General features: G+C 51.9%; 7 protein-coding genes across 7 annotated transcripts; 3 read left to right on the forward strand and 4 right to left on the reverse strand.

The window, feature by feature from the left end:
- Positions 1-932: 932 nt before the first annotated feature.
- J4E92_009298 (uncharacterized protein) lies at positions 933-2,136 on the forward strand (the record flags this gene model as incomplete). The annotated part of the gene is made up of 3 exons (XM_051500647.1): positions 933-1,436; positions 1,483-1,568; positions 1,617-2,136. The coding sequence occupies 3 exons, from the start codon at positions 933-935 to the stop codon at positions 2,134-2,136; spliced, it is 1,110 nt and encodes a 369-aa protein (XP_051349219.1).
- A 395-nt stretch (positions 2,137-2,531) lies between these two features.
- J4E92_009299 (uncharacterized protein) lies at positions 2,532-3,177 on the forward strand (the record flags this gene model as incomplete). The annotated part of the gene is made up of 2 exons (XM_051500648.1): positions 2,532-2,591; positions 2,692-3,177. 2 exons carry the CDS (start codon positions 2,532-2,534, stop codon positions 3,175-3,177), a joined length of 546 nt encoding a protein of 181 aa, XP_051349220.1.
- A 3,214-nt stretch (positions 3,178-6,391) lies between these two features.
- On the forward strand, positions 6,392-9,253 carry J4E92_009300 (uncharacterized protein; the record flags this gene model as incomplete). The annotated part of the gene is made up of 3 exons (XM_051500649.1): positions 6,392-6,712; positions 6,760-8,658; positions 8,708-9,253. The coding sequence occupies 3 exons, from the start codon at positions 6,392-6,394 to the stop codon at positions 9,251-9,253; spliced, it is 2,766 nt and encodes a 921-aa protein (XP_051349221.1).
- Positions 9,254-9,701: 448 nt separating this feature from the next.
- On the reverse strand, positions 9,702-11,606 carry J4E92_009301 (uncharacterized protein; the record flags this gene model as incomplete). Its single annotated transcript, XM_051500650.1, has 1 exon — positions 9,702-11,606. The coding sequence occupies one exon, from the start codon at positions 11,604-11,606 to the stop codon at positions 9,702-9,704; it is 1,905 nt and encodes a 634-aa protein (XP_051349222.1).
- An 873-nt stretch (positions 11,607-12,479) lies between these two features.
- On the reverse strand, positions 12,480-13,850 carry J4E92_009302 (uncharacterized protein; the record flags this gene model as incomplete). Its single annotated transcript, XM_051500651.1, has 1 exon — positions 12,480-13,850. The coding sequence occupies one exon, from the start codon at positions 13,848-13,850 to the stop codon at positions 12,480-12,482; it is 1,371 nt and encodes a 456-aa protein (XP_051349223.1).
- Positions 13,851-14,433: 583 nt separating this feature from the next.
- On the reverse strand, positions 14,434-15,820 carry J4E92_009303 (uncharacterized protein; the record flags this gene model as incomplete). The annotated part of the gene is made up of 2 exons (XM_051500652.1): positions 14,434-15,269; positions 15,322-15,820. The coding sequence occupies 2 exons, from the start codon at positions 15,818-15,820 to the stop codon at positions 14,434-14,436; spliced, it is 1,335 nt and encodes a 444-aa protein (XP_051349224.1).
- A 2,174-nt stretch (positions 15,821-17,994) lies between these two features.
- On the reverse strand, positions 17,995-18,615 carry J4E92_009304 (uncharacterized protein; the record flags this gene model as incomplete). The annotated part of the gene is made up of 1 exon (XM_051500653.1): positions 17,995-18,615. The coding sequence occupies one exon, from the start codon at positions 18,613-18,615 to the stop codon at positions 17,995-17,997; it is 621 nt and encodes a 206-aa protein (XP_051349225.1).
- Between the last annotated feature and the right edge of the window lie 1,120 nt (positions 18,616-19,735).

The following is a 19,735-nucleotide window of genomic DNA, read 5'->3' on the forward strand; positions in this document are numbered from 1 at the left end:
GTCATAACGAACACAGGAAGTTGTAACATCGCCCGTTGCTGCCATAATTTGGAAAGATTTGGGGAGGTGCGCCGGATGCGTTGGAAGGTAGCTCATGCATTTCGTGAGATCTTCCAAGCCCATTGCTACCCTAGCTTCCTGTTAGACCCCTAGAGATATCGGTGCGTAGTCATTTGAAGATGCTCCAGCTACCGTAGCCGATTCTTAGATGCTAGCAACGTGTGGAACCATTCTTCGAGGTCCATGGTGCTTGCTCATGTAGCTGGAAGGGCGATCACGATCTCGCAAGATCGCTTTCCTGGCGCAGCAGGTCCAATTCGGGAATTGCCTTCTCCTTACCAGTATGAACTGCCACCATGTCTCGAGAAGGAGAGCACGATCAATAACCACGGTCGGTTAAAGGGAAGCCCCGGGGCCGGTATCTGGTGATCAGGAGATGAAGCGCGTCGGCGCACGGCGGTGATACTTCCCCGCCTGTGCGTGCTCTGGCACAAGGGGACTTCGGCATCGCGTTATCACCACAAAAACGGTCGCATAGGCCGCCATGCACGATGGGTGATCTCTTGAACTCCATGGTGGTGGTTGTATTGTGGGTTTAGGGTTGGTGTGGACAGATGCGCACGACAAGGGAAGTCGCTTACTCAGCCCCTCACTCACAGCTTGAAGCACTCCGGCTAGCGTCATGGAGACCTGAGGCGCGAATGAAACACTGCAAACCTCAGCATCAGCGACAGCACAATAAGAACAGAATGGCCCCGTATACTGTTTGCGCAAATTGCGCATTCTCACACATCTCACTTCTCGCTCCTGGGTAGCATTGTCGCCGTATTACCTACTTTCAACGTCCGATTCGCGTCCAAGCCTCAACTACGCGCCGACGCGCCCCACCATCCTCCATGATTCAACAATCCTCTTGTATCGACATGCCCACCATGTCTTCCTCAATAAGGGAAGTACCCGTCCAGCTACCGAAGAGCTTCGACCGACCCGACGAGCCATGGCACCACTACATCAACGTCGATCTGATATGGTACGTCCTCGGATACACGGTCTTCCACCCATTCGTATCATGGGTCGTGGTCCTGTGTCTGCGCGCGCAGTACACGCCTTATGAGAACATCGAGATGCGCATTGCCATGGCTTGGGCTATGCTCATGACTGTCACCGGCATCTTCGGGCTCATCAGCGACCGGATCGCATGGGGATCACCGCGCGAGGTGGATTTAGAGGAAGAAGTTATCGTTATAACGGGCGGTGTCGACGGCCTGGGTGGACTATTGGCAGAGACGTATGGAATGCGCAATGCCAATATCGCCGTCCTAGACATGAAGGAGGTCGATGAAGATGAGGCGGAAAACAAGGGCGTGGTTTACTACAAGTGCGACGTGAGCGATGCAAAGCAGGTTGAAGCTGCCGTAGCCAAGATTGTCGACGATGTGAGTATTCCTCTGCTAGGAGACCGTACTCTGCTAACGATCATAGCTCGGTGCTCCGACGATCTTGATCAACAACGCTGGCATGGTGCAGACCAAATCAATCCTCGACTCAACCGCTGAAGATGTGGAGCGGTATGTATACTCTGGAATCCTTATTGACATCTACTGACACCTCACCAGCACCTTCCGCGTCAACACCCTGTCTCAGTTCACCACCCTTCGTACAATCCTCCCGCACATGCTGAAGGAAGGCCGCGGCACCATCGTAACCGTTTCCTCCGTCCTCGGTCACCTCGGTGCCGCCAACCTATCCGCATACACAGCTTCGAAAGCGGCCCTCCTGGCGCTGCACCACTCGCTTCGCGCGGAGCTTGCACAAAACCCCGCCGCAAAGGACATCAAGACAATCCTCGTCCAACCTGGTCAGATGGGCACAACCATGTTTGCAGGCCTCAAGACCCCAAGCAACTTCCTAGCGCCTGTGGTTACGCCTGCCGATATTGGAAAGGATATCATCAAGCTGATTGAGCGGGGTGAGAGCGGTGAGATTGCGCTGCCTCTGTACTCAAAGTATATCCAGATCCTTGGTGCACTGCCTGTCGGCGTGAATCATCTTGTGCGGAAGTGGAGTGGCATGGACAAGGCTGTTGGAAAGATGGGTGAAATGAGGCAGAGGCAAAGTCTGACAGACAAGAAATAATGGGCTGCTGATACCCACGATGTAATGACCTACACACGCGGATGGTCTCGGATTAATGTACAATACACGCTCATGATCTATGCGACTCCACTGGTATCTTTGTTTCAATCTTGCGATCACACTTGCTACAGTGTGTTACCATTACGGCATGCGTCCGCATCACGGAAACAATTGTGCCAGTGTTCACATGTGAACGATGGTTTGCGGGGACCACTAGCGCCGTAGGGCTGATCTTAGCGAGCGCTCGCACATCTCGACCCTGAAATCGCGACGGCGACATCATCATCACCACAAGAAAATGTAAGTAGATACCGGGCTATTCCATTTGATGTAGCAAATTTGCGTGCGACACATACTAATTGACTACGAGACTTTCTCTGCCTCAAATCAACACAATGGCCGACCAGAAAGCATCCAAGTACTACGCTGCCGAGGAGGAGGCGCAGATGAAGAAGGTATGCGCATCATTCGCGATGAATTTTGGACTGTCGAAAAGACACACAAATGTGTATGTTGGAGTTATCGCGAATATCAAGCTAACGACCCAACTCACAGGCGCGCAAGACAGCCCACCCCACCAAGTACCGCGAGTCGCTCGCCCCAGGAACCGTCCTGATCCTCCTCTCCGGCCGCTTCCGCGGTAAGCGCGTCGTACTCCTGCGCCAGCTCGAACAAGGCGTCCTCCTCATCACCGGCCCCTTCAAGTCCAACGGCGTCCCACTGCGTCGCGTCAACCACCGCTACGTCATCGCGACCTCCACCGTCGTCGACATCGCCGGCCTAGACGAGGAAGTCGTCGCGCGCGTAAGCAAGGACGAGTACTGGGCGCGCGAGAAGAAGGACGGCAAGGGCGAGGACGACTTCTTCAAGGACGGCGAGACACCCGCAAAGAAGGAGACGGATCCTCAGCGGATAGAAGACCAGAAGAAGGTGGACAAGGCGCTTATGGCTAATATCAAGAGGACTCCTGATCTGGAGTCTTACCTTGGTGCTAGCTTCGCTTTGAGGAGCAGCGATAGGCCGCATGAGATGGTCTTCTAGGCGTCGGCACGAAAACGGCACGAAAACGGCACGAGAACGAAGCAAGGACGAGACTAAAACGAGGCGGATATCTGCGGCAACGGTCCGACCGGGAACGACGGTTCGAACGAGGATGAGCACCCGGACGCTACGAGCGATACGGTACGATTTCATATGTAGATGAGATACCCATGAACCAAAATTCACAGCACCAACACTCCCTTGCCCGCAACTGCAGCTCTACGATGACTGGATTACAATATTTTCTTCTTCGTGCTACCGCAATATCGATCCTTACCTCCTGGCGTCATAAGTACCGCCTTGAGCATGCAAGGTTCTTTGGGGGCTATGTTTGATGGCCATGTGTGGCTATACACGTGGTACGTACCCCTCAATGGCAGTATGCAAGTCTACATACTACTTCTAAATTCTAGACAACCCCCTGTTACATTCCAGCTATGGTGCAGTACCCCTCCAAGAATCGACGAATGGGTGTGCGCACCAGGCACATCATGCGTCTTGATGGAGGGTCTCGGTGATGTGCCAATGTGGCACGGCGGCTCTATTCATTGCCACATGAACTGCGATTTGGTAGTCCACTAGGCTATGCTGCATTCTGTGGGAGATTGAGTAGGCGATTGGCAGGTGTCGACAAGGCTGCGATTTTGGTGTGCTCCAGCTGCAATCTGAACGAGGCGAAGTAGCTGTGCTAGCGAAGATCCATCGCATGGGGGCTACATCCAGTATAACAGCCTTGCTCAGGTTCTCCCCGTGAGCTTTGCGACTCTCCGAACCTCATCCCATTTTTTATCATGGCGCAACAACAAGAACAAAAGCTTCTCAAGCACTCCGAAGAACCCCAGCCAATAGCATGGAAAACTGGCTTCTGGCGCCGCCTACCCTGGGCCGGACACCTCGCCCTCATCGCTACACTAGTCGCTTCCGCTTTCATGATCCAGATCCTCGTCACTTCGGACGGTCAACCTATCGATTCTTGGACGTACCAACCCACCGTCTTGCTATCGATCACGTACACGCTCGCCAATCTCGCCCTACAGTACGCCCTAACACAAGCGATTACTGTCGCTTGGTGGGTTAAAGCACTTCGAGGCGATGCGAAGGTCAGAGATTTACACCACATCTGGGCTTTCGGACATGGCGTCAAGGATATCGTGCTCGCGGGTCGTTCGTTCAATATGATCGCCCTGACGGCTTTGGTCGTAACGTTGGTGCCTATCAACGGTCCTTTGCTTCAACGGGCTTCTGTTATTGAACAAACACGCGGACTTCATACCGTGAATGCATCGATCAGCATACACAATACATCCTTCTCTGATTATACTGGATACATAACTGGACGTTTTCACGAAGTTAACAGACTTAGTGACCCGTTTACGCATGTCGTGAAGGAGCACAACAACCGCAATCCAATCAATATTACCGATTCCGGGTGTTCCGGGACGTGCAAAGGTATCATACATGGGATGGGTTACGACGTTCAGTGTGTGAATGATACGGATATCTCTTACAACCTCACTCTCAACAATGAAAGTCATGCTGAGGCCCAAGCGTTCTTCACCAAATTCTCTTACTACGAGGAAGTGCCAAACCTTAAAATCATCAATTACACATCCATCATAAAACGCAACGACAGTTGTGAAGGATTTCTTATCCGAACAAATTGCTCGCTTACACCCGCCACCATCGAATATCCATTCGTCATAGCCAACAACACGATCTTCCTGGACCCCGACACATCCTGGGAGACTGATCGGGCTGTGGCACACTATATTAAACCTTTCTACCTACAAGGAAGCGGTACGCAGTTTTCTGAGCATGGTGGTCTATGGTTCTATTTAGACAGCCTATACGCCTCCAGCTCGCTGACCAGATTCGAAGGAATCTTCTGGTGGAGTTCGATGTTCACTGGTACGACTGCTATGCGTTATGTGAACGAAAGTGGCGGGGGATGTTGGGGGACTTTCACGGATCCGACTTTCGATATAATGAGCGATGCTCGAGAACTTGCGTTTCGAATGGCGCTATATACAGCGCCAAATCCAAACAACACGTACCACATTGAAGTGCAGGAGGAATGGGCGAAGATCATATACAGGAGTCACTACATCTATCTCGCCTTCGCCGTGGCCATTACCCTGATAGCAACTCTATGCGTCTTCAGCATATCTCTGGGATGGTGGCGCCTCGGCAGGGAAGTTTCGCTGTCACCAATCGAAGTCGCGAAGGCATTCGCTGCGCCAGTGCTACAGAACGCAAGCTCGAATGCGGAGGTAGAGGCACTAGTCAAAGAGATTGGTTCAAGACGAGTCAGATATGGAGCTACATGGAACGATGAAAATGACATCGAAGAGACACAGCCTAGCCTGCGATTTGAGGAGCCTGGGGAGTGCGAAAAGCCGCAGAATGGCCAGGTTTTCGGTCATTGAGCTGGTGATAATTTGGGTTACGTTATTCATGGCTCAATCAAGATCGCGGGCTTGTGTTATCGGTTGCTGGTTGCACCTGCTTTGGAAGAGAGTGTAATGGCGTCATCATGGGCCGAGGGCAAGGCTGTGACTTCCTTCTAAGGCGTATTTGTTGCTACTTCGCGACCACTTCATCCAGTGAACCCCGTTTCCTTGGCGATGAGATGAAATCATTCCATGTGGATACCATCAGGCCATGCGATAAGGTAGTGCCAACGCCACAGCATGACCTCACTCTCGTGCCAGCTACGTGTCAGCCACACTCAACCTCGACATACACTCTATTATACCTTTACCTACGCACTCTTTTGCCGAGTGACAACGGTCCGATGCGTCCTCTTCAGGAACTGGCCCAGGATGCCAGTGGCCATGCTAGTCCCAGTTATCACGAAACAGGCGGTTCTTTCAGTGGCACTACTCATAGCGTTGTCTCTGATGATAGCGCACACGATGTACGTAACTGCCTCGACGTGGGAAGAGCCGCAGCTAAAAACATATGACAGGAGAAGCTCGTACAGTTCCTGGCATCATCTACTCTTGATGAGACCAGTACTAGTAGTTTGCTCAAAACGTTCTGTAGGGACATGGAACAGCCGGTGTATTCATCACTAGGGGGTCGATGTAGTTTCGCCTTGCTCCGTCTCGTTCTCCAATACTGACATGAGCCAGACAAGTACCGGTCCGCTGATGGAAGCAACAACAACATCCACCTGCCTAACGTCGGTAAGGCTGGTTCGTACTACGCGCGCATGGTCACTCCAAGACATATACCTACAAAGCTTCCCGATCCAGAACTGCTCTTCGATACACTGCTCGCGCGAGAAGCCAAGCCAAAGCCACACCCCAGCCAACTATCGAGTCTGTTCTTTGCCTTCGCGGCTGTCATGGTATGCGATGTGTTTCGCACAGGCGACGAAGATAACGATGTGGCCATGACATCTTCATACCTGGACCTATCGTCACTATACGGGGAGTCCGAGGAGGCACAGAGCTCGGTCCGTACTTTCGTTGATGGGAAGTTGAAGCCTGATGCATTCGCTGATACAAGGATCCTCAGCCGGCCCGCAGCGGTAAGTCATGAGCTCTAGTTTGTTGTGTAATTGCTCATCTTTGGTAGTCCTCTGCCCTGATCGTATGCTTTTCGCGATTTCACAACATCGTTGTCGAGCAACTGGCCATCATCAATGAGAACGGTCGATTCAGCCCTCCCTGCAACGCGGCTGGAATTGACACTGGATTTTACAAGCGAGCTCTCAGCAAGCGCGACAACGACCTCTTCCAGACTGCACGGCTAGTAACGACCGGATTATACATCAACATTGTCCTAAAAGACTACGTGCGCACGATCCTCAACCTACAGTGCGTAGATTCCTCGGTAACCTTAGATCCACGAGCAAAGATAGAGGGTATCATTGGGCCGACAGATGTCGACAAGGCCCGTGGCAACCAGACAAGCGCCGAGATCAACATGATCTATCGGTGGCATTCGACTATATCGATGAAGGACGAGGACTGGCTCACAGATCACATGTCTATGATATGTCCAGATATGAAGATTGGCCATCTGACATTGGAAGACATGCGAGCTGGTATGCGTCGACATGCTGCTATACCGCCTGCGGATCCTGGTCGGCGTGTCTTCGCTGGTCTCGAAAGGAAGAGCGACGGCTACTTTCGCGATGAGGATATCGTTCAAATACTCACAGAAGCCACGGATGAAGTTGCCATGAGCTTCGGCCCACGCCGTGTCCCTTTGGCGTTGAAAGTCATCGAGGTAATGAGTATAGAGCAAGGTCGACAGTGGGGCGTGGCTTCTCTCAATGAGACCAGGAGATTCTTTGGTATGACATCTCACACCTCGTTCACCGATATCCATCCCGATCCCGATGTCGCTGCCGCGCTCGAAGTCTTGTACGAGGATGTTGAGAATGTCGAGCTATATGCCGGAACTATTCTGGAAGAGCCAACTGCCCCAATGACTCCGGGATCAGGTCTGTGTGCAGGAACGACCGCGACCAGAGCAGTGGTGTCACATGCGCTCTCTCTTATTCGGGGTGATCGATTCTACACCATGGACTACACCCCGCACCACCTGACAGCTTTTGGGTTCAACGCAGCTTCCAGCGAATACTCAATCGATGGCGGAGGTGTCATGTACAAGCTACTGATGAGAGTCTTTCCCGAATACTATCGTGGCAACTCGATTTACGCGCACTACCCGCTGACCACGCCTGTGGAGATGAGACGACGACAGAAGTCTCTCGGACACGAGACAGATTTCTGCTATGAGAAGCCGCGCTACGGGTCGCCTCCCACAGTCATCACCGATTACAAGATGATCCTCCGTATTCTTCGTGACCAGACTTTGTACACGACAGCGTGGACTCACACCCTGCGACAATTGGAGTATCAACCACACGTTCTGCTTGGTCACACCTCCGCTGCCATCAAACAGCAAGACATTATTCGACAAGCTATACTCGGCCCAGAGGAGTCTGTGGAAATCTTTGCGCACTTCCTCAACCTGAAAACCACCCAGCTCGTGCAGAACAACAGCAAATGGCTTTTCAAAGTGGCCGAAATAGACGCGATCAAAGACGTGGCAGCTCGCAGTTGGACACAATTTGCTGCGTGTCTGTTCAACATCCCGATCAACGACTCGCAAGATTCAACGGCCAGCTTTGATGACAAGCAGCTCTTCAGCAAGATGATAGCAGTATTTCACTTTGTTCATCTAGACAACAATCCTGCCAAGTCTGCCGCACTCCGGAGGGATGCAATCGTTGCAAGCGATGAAATGTCGAAAGAGGTCAGGGTTGTTTGCGAAGGGATGAAAGCATCACCCACTGTGCAATTTCCGGATCCCCGAAAACGACGACATGCGAAGCGCAATCTCATGCCAGACCATGGAGCGAAAGTGATGCAACGGCTCTTCGACAATGGGGCAAAGGTCAAAGAAGTCGTCTCTCTAGTGGTCATACTTGCCGTTGATCTTGTCGTGTTTAGCACCTTTGCCGTAAGCCTAGAAGTCGCTTCATGCATACGCCCCTGCTGATCATTACTAGTTCTGCCAAATCATCGATCTCTTCCTCTCGGAACCTTACCATTCTACGCACTGGCCGGACATCCAAAAACTGGCGAAAGACATCACACCAGCAAACTCCGAGGTACTGCGCGCATACGTGCTTGAGGCTCTGCGCCTTATCACACCCGCAACTGGCTTCCTCCGCATCCCTAACACCTTTCTCACCACTAGCGACTGGCGGCACTCAGAGGGTATAAACAAGGGTGACGATCTTATCCTCGACGTGGCAACTGCATCTCGCGATCCCGCTATCTTTCCTGACCCTGACAACATCAACCTCGACCGTCCACACGAGCTATATCTACCATTCATCGACGGGCTGCACGGAGCTCTGACCAGGCCCATCATCGTTGCTGGTTTAGTCACTCAGTTGCGTATCTTTGCTCGGATGGAAGGTCTCAGAAAGGGGCCAGGTACGCAAGAAACGTTGAGGCGGGAGGTTCAAGAGGGTACTGTGAGCTTTTTGAGCGAGGCTAAGGATGAGTGGGTCCCACTGCCAGTCAGTAAGTACAGGTTCGCCACATGAACTGTTCGTGGGCATACTAATCATCTGGAATAGGCATGCGAGTTCACTACGACACCTTCGATCCTACTGCATGCGCGACCTTGGCATGATGAGTACTATGATGGACATCTTATGATTGAGACAATGATAGAGACGCCACATCCCCAACCAAACGAGTTACATGGTAGTCTCAAAGATGTATCCTTAGTCTCCTACTACTATACCTCCGCTTTTCTTCACATTTGAATCCCGCGACCCGTTCCACATTGGTCATACATTCACTCTAATTCCTTTAGCCCCGCATCTAAGTATTGGGATTGAACCAATCGCCACGCCTAAAATAAGACTCGCAGCAGTAGTACTCATGACGAGTCTCGTCATGAAATGCGCATAATGTTCCACAGCTACATCTCGGAGGCCTATTGGAGGATTAGTATACGTCTGACACAAATCGTAGGTACCTTGTTACTCACAGTTCCTCATCCGGGGTATCAAGAATGACTTTCAACGCCGCTTCCTGGTCGTGATGGCGCTGGCCCTTGAAGATCGCCTCCCACTTCCCTTTCGTGACCGTCTTCACAGCACCGGTCAACGTCACCGTTAATCTCTCCCCCAAGCTCTCTTCCTTGCACTTGTTAATCAGGAAGGGATATGCGAAGGTACAAATCCAGTCTACTATCGTACGCTGACAGCAAATGTAATCTTCTCCTCCGTACCGAGGCAATCGATGTTTGTCGGGTCTACAGCCCCAGGGACTGCCCTGGTAGCCGTCATATGGTGTCCGAAAGCGGAGACGTAAGTCACGGAGGTTGTCAAGCTTTTGAAGACAAGAACCCATTGACTCAGAAGCAGTAATCGCGATCGGAGAATAAAGCAGACTAACGCCGAAGAACTCAAACCACTCCACATTCGTGAAGTTCAACTCGATCTTACTCAGATGCTGGTAAGCCATCGCTGGACCTGCCCACGCCTTAATGGCTAGAACGAACAGGTCTGGTGTGAAGAACCGGCTACGCATTCGTACCCAGGCAAAATGGAGGAACTCTTCGCGGATCGTGGAGTTCACCGCCGAAAGCGAGAGACTCGGTTTGTGCACAGGAGGTCGATCTTCCGGCACACGGTTTTCATCCCATGGAGACGCCAACAGTGCCTCACCCTTTACACGCATAAACAAACCGGGGTGATAGCCCAACCCCAGCGTTAGCTGAGCTTCAGATCCGAGCTCTCCGTCGGGCCAGAAGCAGGTGTACTCTTCAGCGGTGCACAAACTGTTCAGCGGATATACTTCACCGCCAAGCGCAACCTTGTAAACCTTCTCCCGTATCTCGGCAGGAAAGTCCTCGAAGCGACGTTTGCTGCCCTTGCTCTTGTACCACTTGAACTGCAAGTGATAGCCAAGGCGACCGAGCCACTCGCGCGACTTGACGTTCTTCGCTAGCCAGTCACCGAAAGATATCCACTTCTTCTTGTATGTCTCGTAGATGTGGACAGTCTCAGCAGTCGGTGGCGAGCCGCTCGGCAAAATGGTAACCCATTTCGCCTGTTTCACACTATCCTTCTCGACGACCTCAAAGTAGTAAGACTTGATATCGAAGAGATTCATATAAGGCGGCCACAGCGGGGGCGCGTCATTGACAGGCCGAATGTTCACCCGCAGAGCGAAAGCAGCGAAATTGCGCTTCTTCGGCGCGATCATCGTGTGGTACATCTCAGCGAGTACGGGGTCATTGAAGTGCCATCCTTTGTTAAACTCGTACGTGGTCTCGTCGGTGAAGCGGCCGACTTGTCCATCGCGTGGACATTGCATCATCTCGAGCGCGCAGGTGATCTTGTCGTTGCGCGCATCGGGGAGGACGCGGTTGTACTTACGAGGACGGTTGTACTTGCGAGGGCGCTTTGCGAGATCGTCGTCGGCTGGAGGATCGAAGATCGCTAGACGGCTTAAGAAGAAGGTCGGTGCTGCTGCGTTGAGCTTTGAGGACTTTACGGGTACGAAGGAAGGCGCTGTGGCGGAGAGCTTTGGGCTCGTTGCCTCCACAGCGGCTTCAAGGAAGTTGTCAGGGTTGTGTCGTTGGGTTGCGGAGTCGAGAGTAGCCATATTCGAGGGAAGATTGTTGTACTCATGTTGCCAGTGCTCGTAAGAGTAATATGGTAGGCCAAAGGAGGTTATTTCGAAGCCGCTCGAGTATTGTTGAACGGGGTAACTGTGATAGCCGACGGGCAAATGCACATGGTAATCCCAATAATGAGATGGTACAAATAATGGTATCCGAGGAAGAGTAGGACTAGCCATGTCGTGTTCGGTACCTGACTGCGAGTGGTAGTCAGGGTCGGAAGGCTCAGCGAAGAGACCAGAAGCAGCCACTTCGGACATCGTGTTGGAGTTGAGGAAGCTGATGGGCCTTGTAGTTGAGTGTGTTTGATAGACTAAGGCTTGATAGACCCGAGCATATGCACAGGGAGGTGATACTAGCGCCAGAGAATAGGAATGGTCTGTGCATTCTGCTGTAGGCAGTAGTAATAGGGAATGGTGTGGCGTATACAGAGGCTTCGTTTTGCTTTCTCCGATTTCTTCCGTGTTAGTTGGGCTACTAAACGTATAGAGCGGCTGGTCAAAATACCTGTTGCATTAGATCATGGCAAAAAACTTTTGCGAAGCCACCTACACGCGATGTTGAAGGCGTGTTTGAAGTCTGTCAGTCTCTCAGGGCGCGATGAAGCATGATGAAGTAACTCAATGATATGTTTCTGGTCTTGGAAGCTAGCTTCGAGTTCCAATGTGGAGAACAGATAAGTGAGTTTCGTGTTCATACTCTTCTCGTTTGATGTGTGCAGATTGCGATCTTAGTCTCTAAAGCTTCACTCTTTCTTCGTCCAGTGAAGAAGCATGATCGATTACGACACCTTCTATCCTATAACCAATTGCTATTCGCGTATGACGATATCGGGTGTACTCCTCCGGTTAATTGATTGAGGTAATCCCGCTTTGCGACGGACCTTTTGGACTGGATGCCTTGGTCTTCCGATATATGATTGACATGCTCCTGGTATTAGCTCGCTCAAGTAGCGTCGTCTTGTTCCTCGCAGTCGAAATTATCAGGCAGAGGTGATTTATGCCATGGATAGTCGGGAATGTGACGGTTACCGTGTCTAGTCTTGCAAGGCGTGCGACAAAAGCATGGAGGTGGGCTATCAATATTGTTAGAAAGTAACCAGGGTGGGAAGCCTTTTGAAGATGAGTAGACGCTTACATATCTGCTGATGGGGTATTCAGAATGGCCGCCTGCTCAGCAGCGTGGTCCATTGCGCCATCCTTGTCCTTTGCAGGCAGCGCGAGGAGTTCATTCCACTTGTCCTTTGTGTCCTTTTTCAGGATCCCACCCAGTCTCACCTTTGGCAGATCCTTTACAAATGGCCAAGCGAATGTCATGATCCAGTCGACCATTGTACGTTGACAACAGACAAAGCTGACCATTATTGACCTATCGACAAGACGCATCCCGTAAGGATAGTAAGCGGCTCCGTCGTCTGGGCTTCGAAACCAAAGCTGAAGACTTGACAGTCCATCCAATGTAGGGAGTATAGGTCCAAGAGACACACCGTTATTCATACTAATGTTGTCACGAAATCCGACGCCGAAGAAACTGAACCAATCGGACATCGTGAAGTCGAGAATGAGATGATTGAGCCAGTTATAGTTCGGTTTGGTACCCGCCTCAAGAACTGATCTGAGCTGAATCGGTGAGAAGAAGCACTTTCGGGTGTCCTCCCAGCCAGCTTGAAGAGCCTCACCATAGGTCTGTCTGTTTATAGACAAGAGGGCAAGATTGGGCTCGTAAGCGGAGCACCCTGTAACTGTGTGCTCACGTCCATACAGCCGTGAGGGGTGGCGCTGATCGATTTGACTGCTGTCATGCCAACTGCGGAAACCCAGGCCGAGACAAACCTCAGCGTCCTTGGATTTAGTCAAAGGATAAATTCGAGGACCGAGAGCAAACTCGAAAATCTTCATGCGCATCTCCGTTGGAAGGTCGGCGAGCCGGAAGTGCTTCCCATTGAGCTCCCAACATATGCGCTGCGCCCTGTAGCCCCTCTCGCCAACCAAGTCTTCAGCTGGCGTCTGGCTGGAGAGCAGCCAGTCTTTTAACAAGATCCATTCTGTACCGATCTTTAAGTGTAGATTATCCTCTGTCGGACCGGGCATTCCTGGGGAAAAGGTTGCCCAAGCGGTGAGGGGAAACTCATTGAATCTATCCATAAAGGTATACAGCTTGCTGCAGTACGTGGTGTAATCGGGCAAAACCAGCCAGAACGGAGGTGAATTGTTGGTAGGTTCTACTCGGAAATGCATGTCTGCGACGCCGATGTGGTCCGCTTCCATGTCGCGAATAAGAAGTGTAATGTACCACATGACTGCGTCGTTCTGGCGAGGAGCTGGTTCGAAGTTGTACGTGTACTTGTTCGGTCCGTAGTTGAGCGATGGTAGTTTATCGAAGGGTGGCGGACAGTATCGTAAGCTGTTGAAGCGGTTGATGGACTCTCCTTTTCCACTATCCGCTATCGCCATGCGTTCCAGAGCGAGTATTCGGGTCTCCAAGTCAGGTATTTCTGACGACATTGTTGGTAGCGTTCGTATGTGGAGGTTGAGGTAGAGGTAGAGGTTGAGGTTGAGGACAAAGATGCTAGTAATGCTGATCCGTGATGCGGGCGCAAGTATTGACAAAAGGAGGGAGGAGTTGGCGAATAAATAGTCCAGTCAGCGCTTAAAGTGAATAAGTCAGTAGGCTCCAAGCAGAGAATCATGTCAAGAGAAGGTGTTGGAAGCCGGAGCTCCTAATGCGGTCAGTGCGCCCATTCTCGCTCGAAGCGCATGATGGAAGTTGCAGGCGCAACCGCCGAGGTTTCCTGACCCTTTTCGTTGAAATGCTTTTTCGTATAGGTATAGTATAGGTCACTCAGATTGCGACTGGATCGGTGATCTCTGAGAGGAAGACCCTGTTATCGTCTCTGGTTTGAGTCGACCAGCCATCACGCAGGCGAGCACACTGAGCAACGCACCGCCAAGGCTACAAAGAACAACAATTACATTGGTCAAGAACGGACGGTGCTCAAGCGGTACGGTAGATGGAGACAAACCCAACTCCCAGAAACGCCTCGCTATACCCATACTCCAAGACTAATTGAGCTGCCTTGCACTATACTCACCACAACAGATAAGCGCCAACGAACAATGAAGCTATGGACAGCCCTTGGCTTCTCAGAGCATGCGCCGCGCTGGTACCCTCTGTGCCACAGCACGACTGCTCGTTGTACGTGACGTTGTTGGCCGTCGCAGCAACCTGGAAGACAGAGCCATTAAAGCTGCCGTAGTTGTAGTAGTCGACGAGTATCCAATTCGGCGGACGATTCCACATTTTCTCGCAGTTTTGTACATTAAGACCAACGCTACCGTTTCCAGACACAGCATTGATCTCATCGAGGAGTGAGTATGCTGGTATGAGGATGCTGCTCACGCCTGGGAGACTGACTTCGATGTTCAGGTTGTGGTTCATCACGTACATGCGCTCGCGTGAGACTTCTTCTGGTTGGTTCGGGGGTCGTTGCTCCGTGCAAGGGAACGCGGGATCGGTCGGCGAAAAGGGTGTTTGCCACTGATAGTTGAATTCGCTGAGCAGCCACGGGACTTGTTCCTGGTCTGCGCCATAGTCCAACATCACCACGACACGCTTAGTCCTAATAATCATCTCGGCCAATGTGGGCCAGTCTGTCAGATTCAGACTAGCCGAAGGCGGTGTCCATACGTATTCCATAATTCCTGAGTTTTGAAAAGGTGCGATATAGTCTGTCGCTGGGTTTCGGGTATCCTGACCGTTGTTGTTGCCCATCATGATAGCAATGACTTCGAATGGGTGTTGGTCGAGCCAGCCTTTGACCGTTGCGAGGTATGATTCGAGGGTACCCACGTCGAGCAGGTTACAGGAGGTATGGCAGAGGCGTATAGCGGAGGTCTCGTTGGGGTTTTGGGTCTCGAACTGCACTGTTGTTGAACGTCAGCCAGAGTTTTCCGGTATCGTGTATGATGCGCTTACACCCTCGAACTCCATCATTGAGCTGATTAAGCACTGGGTAGTCTTGGTTGCTGGCTGCATTGTGCGGCCTCACGAAAGGGCTGTTATGTGCGACGACCATAGAGATGTTGGAAAACCTCCTCTGGCAAAACTCGACGTATCCATTGCAGGGCTGAGTATTAGTCGGACTTGGACGAGCAGTTGTCGTGGTTGTTGAAGCAGTGCCGTTTGAGGATTCAGTCGGAGGAGACAGCCCGACTATGGCTGTCACCTCTTGTGTTGTCGTCGACGAGGTAGCGGTGGCATTCTGCCGTCCGGAGGTAAACGTGCTCAGGACAATGCCCGGGAGACCGCTCGAGAAGTCGGCGGAGTAGGTGCTCGTAAAGGTACTGAAGACATCGACGATCGTTTCGGTAGCGCTGCTAGGTATAGGTGTATTCGATGCGGAGGAAGATGAAGACTGTGCGGTTATAGGTATTGTAAGTAGGACCAAGGGGAAGAAAAACAATGTAGGAATCATGAGGGCGATGCGATGCGATGCGAAAGAATGACGAAGTGCTAGTTAGCATGTGTTGTGCAATATCGGCATACAATCGATGCTATGCGCTGTACTTGTCGAGAGACGAGGTCAAGACAGTCTGCCTTACCAGCACTACGTTGGTGGTGCACCTTAGCTGACATTCGCCGGAAAGCACGATGACGGCATTGCTCGCCTCGAACGCCATCACACGTTGTGTCGGATCTACGCGGGGAAGGCTGAATGCGACCATCTCGAAGGCCTATCCGTCCTGGGGAACGCCTTGCGCGTTAATCGGAGATTTATGGGTCCAATAGCAGACACGCAATGGTTTGACGTAGTAGACATTGACTGCAGTAGGGCTGGCGTTGGCAGCAAGAGTGCTTGTGGCGGTTTTGGCGTACGCGGGTCTCAAGAGCCGCGCCGTGAGGCATTTTGACGCGTCATTAGCCTCCAAGACTGCGAGTCACGACCGATAGGATCGTTGGACGATGAAAAGAGTGCTGGATGCTGATCTCGCTGCGGGCGCATAGAGAAAGGCTGAGGTTAAGTACGCGACATGGAAGACGCCCAGCCTCGCGTGACACGCTAACCCGCTTAAGCTTCAGGGACTGAGGGTCAAGCCTTACGGCCGGGGAGGTCCACCCCAAATGCTTCAGCCCATGAATGCGAGCTTTGGGCCGACTAGGCACACTACTTCCACCGGAGCTCTCGTCGCCTTTTTGCTCTTCAATGTGGTGTTGAGGCATGCACACACGACTCCTGGAAGGCACATGGGCATTTGGAGGGCTCGTTCTAGCCTCAACAACAACGAGCATGCCGGCCGAGCCTACTGAAGACTTTGACATTGGAGACACAAAAATGGACTTTTAACCCGGACAATAATCAACGTTGATTGTCACATGAAAGTCGTGCTTCTTCCTGTCATCATTCTACTGATCCCAACAGCCGTAACGTCGACGCAGGTCCACCTCACATCCCTATTCGCCGCAAACCTCCACCTACCATCTGATCGACGAATAACGCAATGCGCCTTAGACTCACACTAGAAGCCTGAACTTAGTTCGGGCAATCTCTCACACGAACACCCTCTTAACCCCAACCTTAACACAACTCGGCGGATCTAGCAAGAGCAGTCAGCACAGTCCCACCACCCTAACATCAACATCTACCGAAAAAGAAGAAAGCACCAAACTTACCAGGTTTCCCAACCCCTGTCCCCCACACCAAAGTCTGCCTAACATACCCTGTCCCATAGTACGTGAAACAGACCCACCAGCGATAGTACCCCGTCCACTCCCCCACTTCAGGTTTCTCCGCCCCCCAGGTAATTGGATTTTGGAAGTTTAGTATGTCGTTGTTGTCGAAGGAGAGGCTGCCGTCACCACTGTAGGTCATAGCTAGTTGGGCAATGGACAAGGGGACGATGTCTTGGGGTTGGAGGAGCACGGAGAGGTCGATGGGGTAGGGGTCGTAGGGGATGGTCCAGGAGAGGATGCCTTGGGTACCGAAGGTCTGGGCGAGGGGTCAGTGCGTGTGAAGATGATGACTGTGGGTTTGTTTTGGTGGGTGATAGGGCTGATGGGGAAGGTAGGGTAGATGTGTATGAGAGACGTACGTTTGTGATGGCAGTGTCTGTCGTGTTGTGGGTTAAGACAACGGGATACTGGGCCCCTTCTTCTGAAAGCGTGGGGCAAAGCGTGAAAATTGCTGCACCTGCATGGCATGCAGATAGTGTTTTGCCGTTCAGGGAAGGATCTTCGGATAGGAGGACGAGGTTGAAGGGGTTAGATTGTATGGTGTAGATGGGTTCACAATCGTATTCGCAATCAGCGTCAGCGTGAGTGAGAGCTGCGAAAGCGAGAAAGATAGGAACAAGTTTGAACATGACGGCGGTAATCCGGACGGTGCGTACAGGTGCAAATTGAGCCAGAAAGCTAGGAAGAAAGGGCGCTGGCTTATAGATATCCATAGAGGCGACCTTCGATCATATCACAATGACTGGCATCTGTCAGAACGTACACGTGGAGCGGATTGCGCATGTCAAAAGAGTGTCATTATCTATTAGCATTAGTTGCGTAGCACGTCAAGTGGTAAATCCCGCTTGGGTCTTCCTCCATCTCCCCTCTTCTCATCCAACCATTACGGAATAGATTCTTCCATCACAATCTTCCCCTCTAGACAAACACCCTCGTCACATTAACCGAGACACAGGTCGGGTTGTCTGGCTTGCCCGCGCCCAATCCCCATGCTAGGTTGTTGTACCTGTAGCTGGCATAGTCCGTGTCGCAAGCAAACCAGCGGTAGAATTCCTGGTAGTTGCCTGTGTTGTTCTCGCCGCGGACGTAGCCCTGATACGTGAGTTCGTCCTGAGAGTCGAAAGCCAGCATAGTCGTATCGCTTCCGCTTCCGGGACTGAGAGTGATGCCTGCAAGGTTGGAAGTTGGGTCGAGGTTGAAAGCCGCTGATGAGGGAATGTCGAGGGTGGTGGTGTTCAACCACCATGCCAAGATGCCTGGTACGCCGAAGCCGTCTTCTGGTGCTTGAGAGTAGACGGATGTGTTGAATTGGAATTGTGCGCCGTCGAGGGGTTCTGGGCTGTCACCTACGCCAGCATTGCTGAGGCAGAGTGATTCGATGGCTGCACCGACGTGACAGGCGCTTAGCGTGTCATTGACCTTTCCGTCCTCGGATGTGACGACTAGGAAGAATGGTGCAGAGCTGATGTTGTAGAACGGATCCTGTGCGCTCGTAACGGCAGATGCTGCAAGGGTGAGGGCGATGGACGAGGTCTTCATTCTGGATGTTATCGGTTGATCTTATAGGTGGTCGATGCAATGATAAAGTCTGAGGTATGCTAGGCGTTAATCGAGTATGTAGGAGCTGGTGAGTGCAGTTTACCAGCAACGGCACGGTCGAGCTTTATACTCACGATCATCCTTCGTAGTCGCCGTATTCGCGCAGCCTCATCGCAGCTCCCTCCAAAGGTTCCACCTGCGCAGCAGTCATGTGTTCCACCATAACGGGCCCCAGCCAGCCCATGACGTTCCGCTACCCGTTAGCTTTGGTCGCCTTGCCACACCCACGATGATCCTTTCCAGTCGGCTGCGTTCGCTCCGTATGCAGTACCGCACGGCATGCCCGATGAGGGTCAGCGCAACTCAATCAGGGCAGTTATAGATCAACCCCGCGCGTTAGCGAGCGAAACTTTCCCCAGCCTGCCGGATAAGTCTTGCATAAGTGCCACAAGTGCCACAGCCGCACAGGGCCTCAGGGTGCATGTAGCGTGAGGATCAGCTGTCAATACGAGGGTCGAATCGATAGCTCAGTACCGAACCTGCAGGTGAAAAAAGTAAAGGCGCGGCGAAAAAGCTGTGTTCGTGAGCGTGAGCAATATGAGAGGCATCATAAGCACTGCTTTGGAAGGCTGATTAAGCCTAGTACGAGGTCGTATATGACCTTGCTCGTGATGTGCTGATGCATTCAATATTGTGTTAATTGTGCACCCTCGTACGATGAAGATGGTGGAGAGTAGTACGCTGCTCTCCGTCAATGACGCAAGGGTTCAGGCCGGTTGTAAGCCGGAGTTACCTGTTAGCGCCAAAGCTTATCGATTCTAAACTCGCCGGAGGTGTGACATCGTCCATGGCTTCAGATTTACACCCTCACACCAACTACGAGATGAATGGCTGTGATCGGGATACTGCCTTTGCGATGGTCGCCTTGATTCACTGCGCTTCCGCCAGCACCTTCCGCATACGAACTGACCGGTCGCAACACCTAATAATATACAGAGCGCCGGACGCGTAGAATACTAAGAACAGAGCTACGAAGCCATTCTCGAGCCACCGCTGCAACTCTATACTCCTAGGGTGAGGTAAGAGCTTACGGTTCCACACTACAAACCGTATGTATGTT

Source organism: Alternaria infectoria (assembly GCF_024043175.1).
Source record: "Alternaria infectoria strain BMP 0036 chromosome Unknown scaffold_22, whole genome shotgun sequence".
NCBI lineage: Eukaryota > Fungi > Ascomycota > Dothideomycetes > Pleosporales > Pleosporaceae > Alternaria > Alternaria infectoria.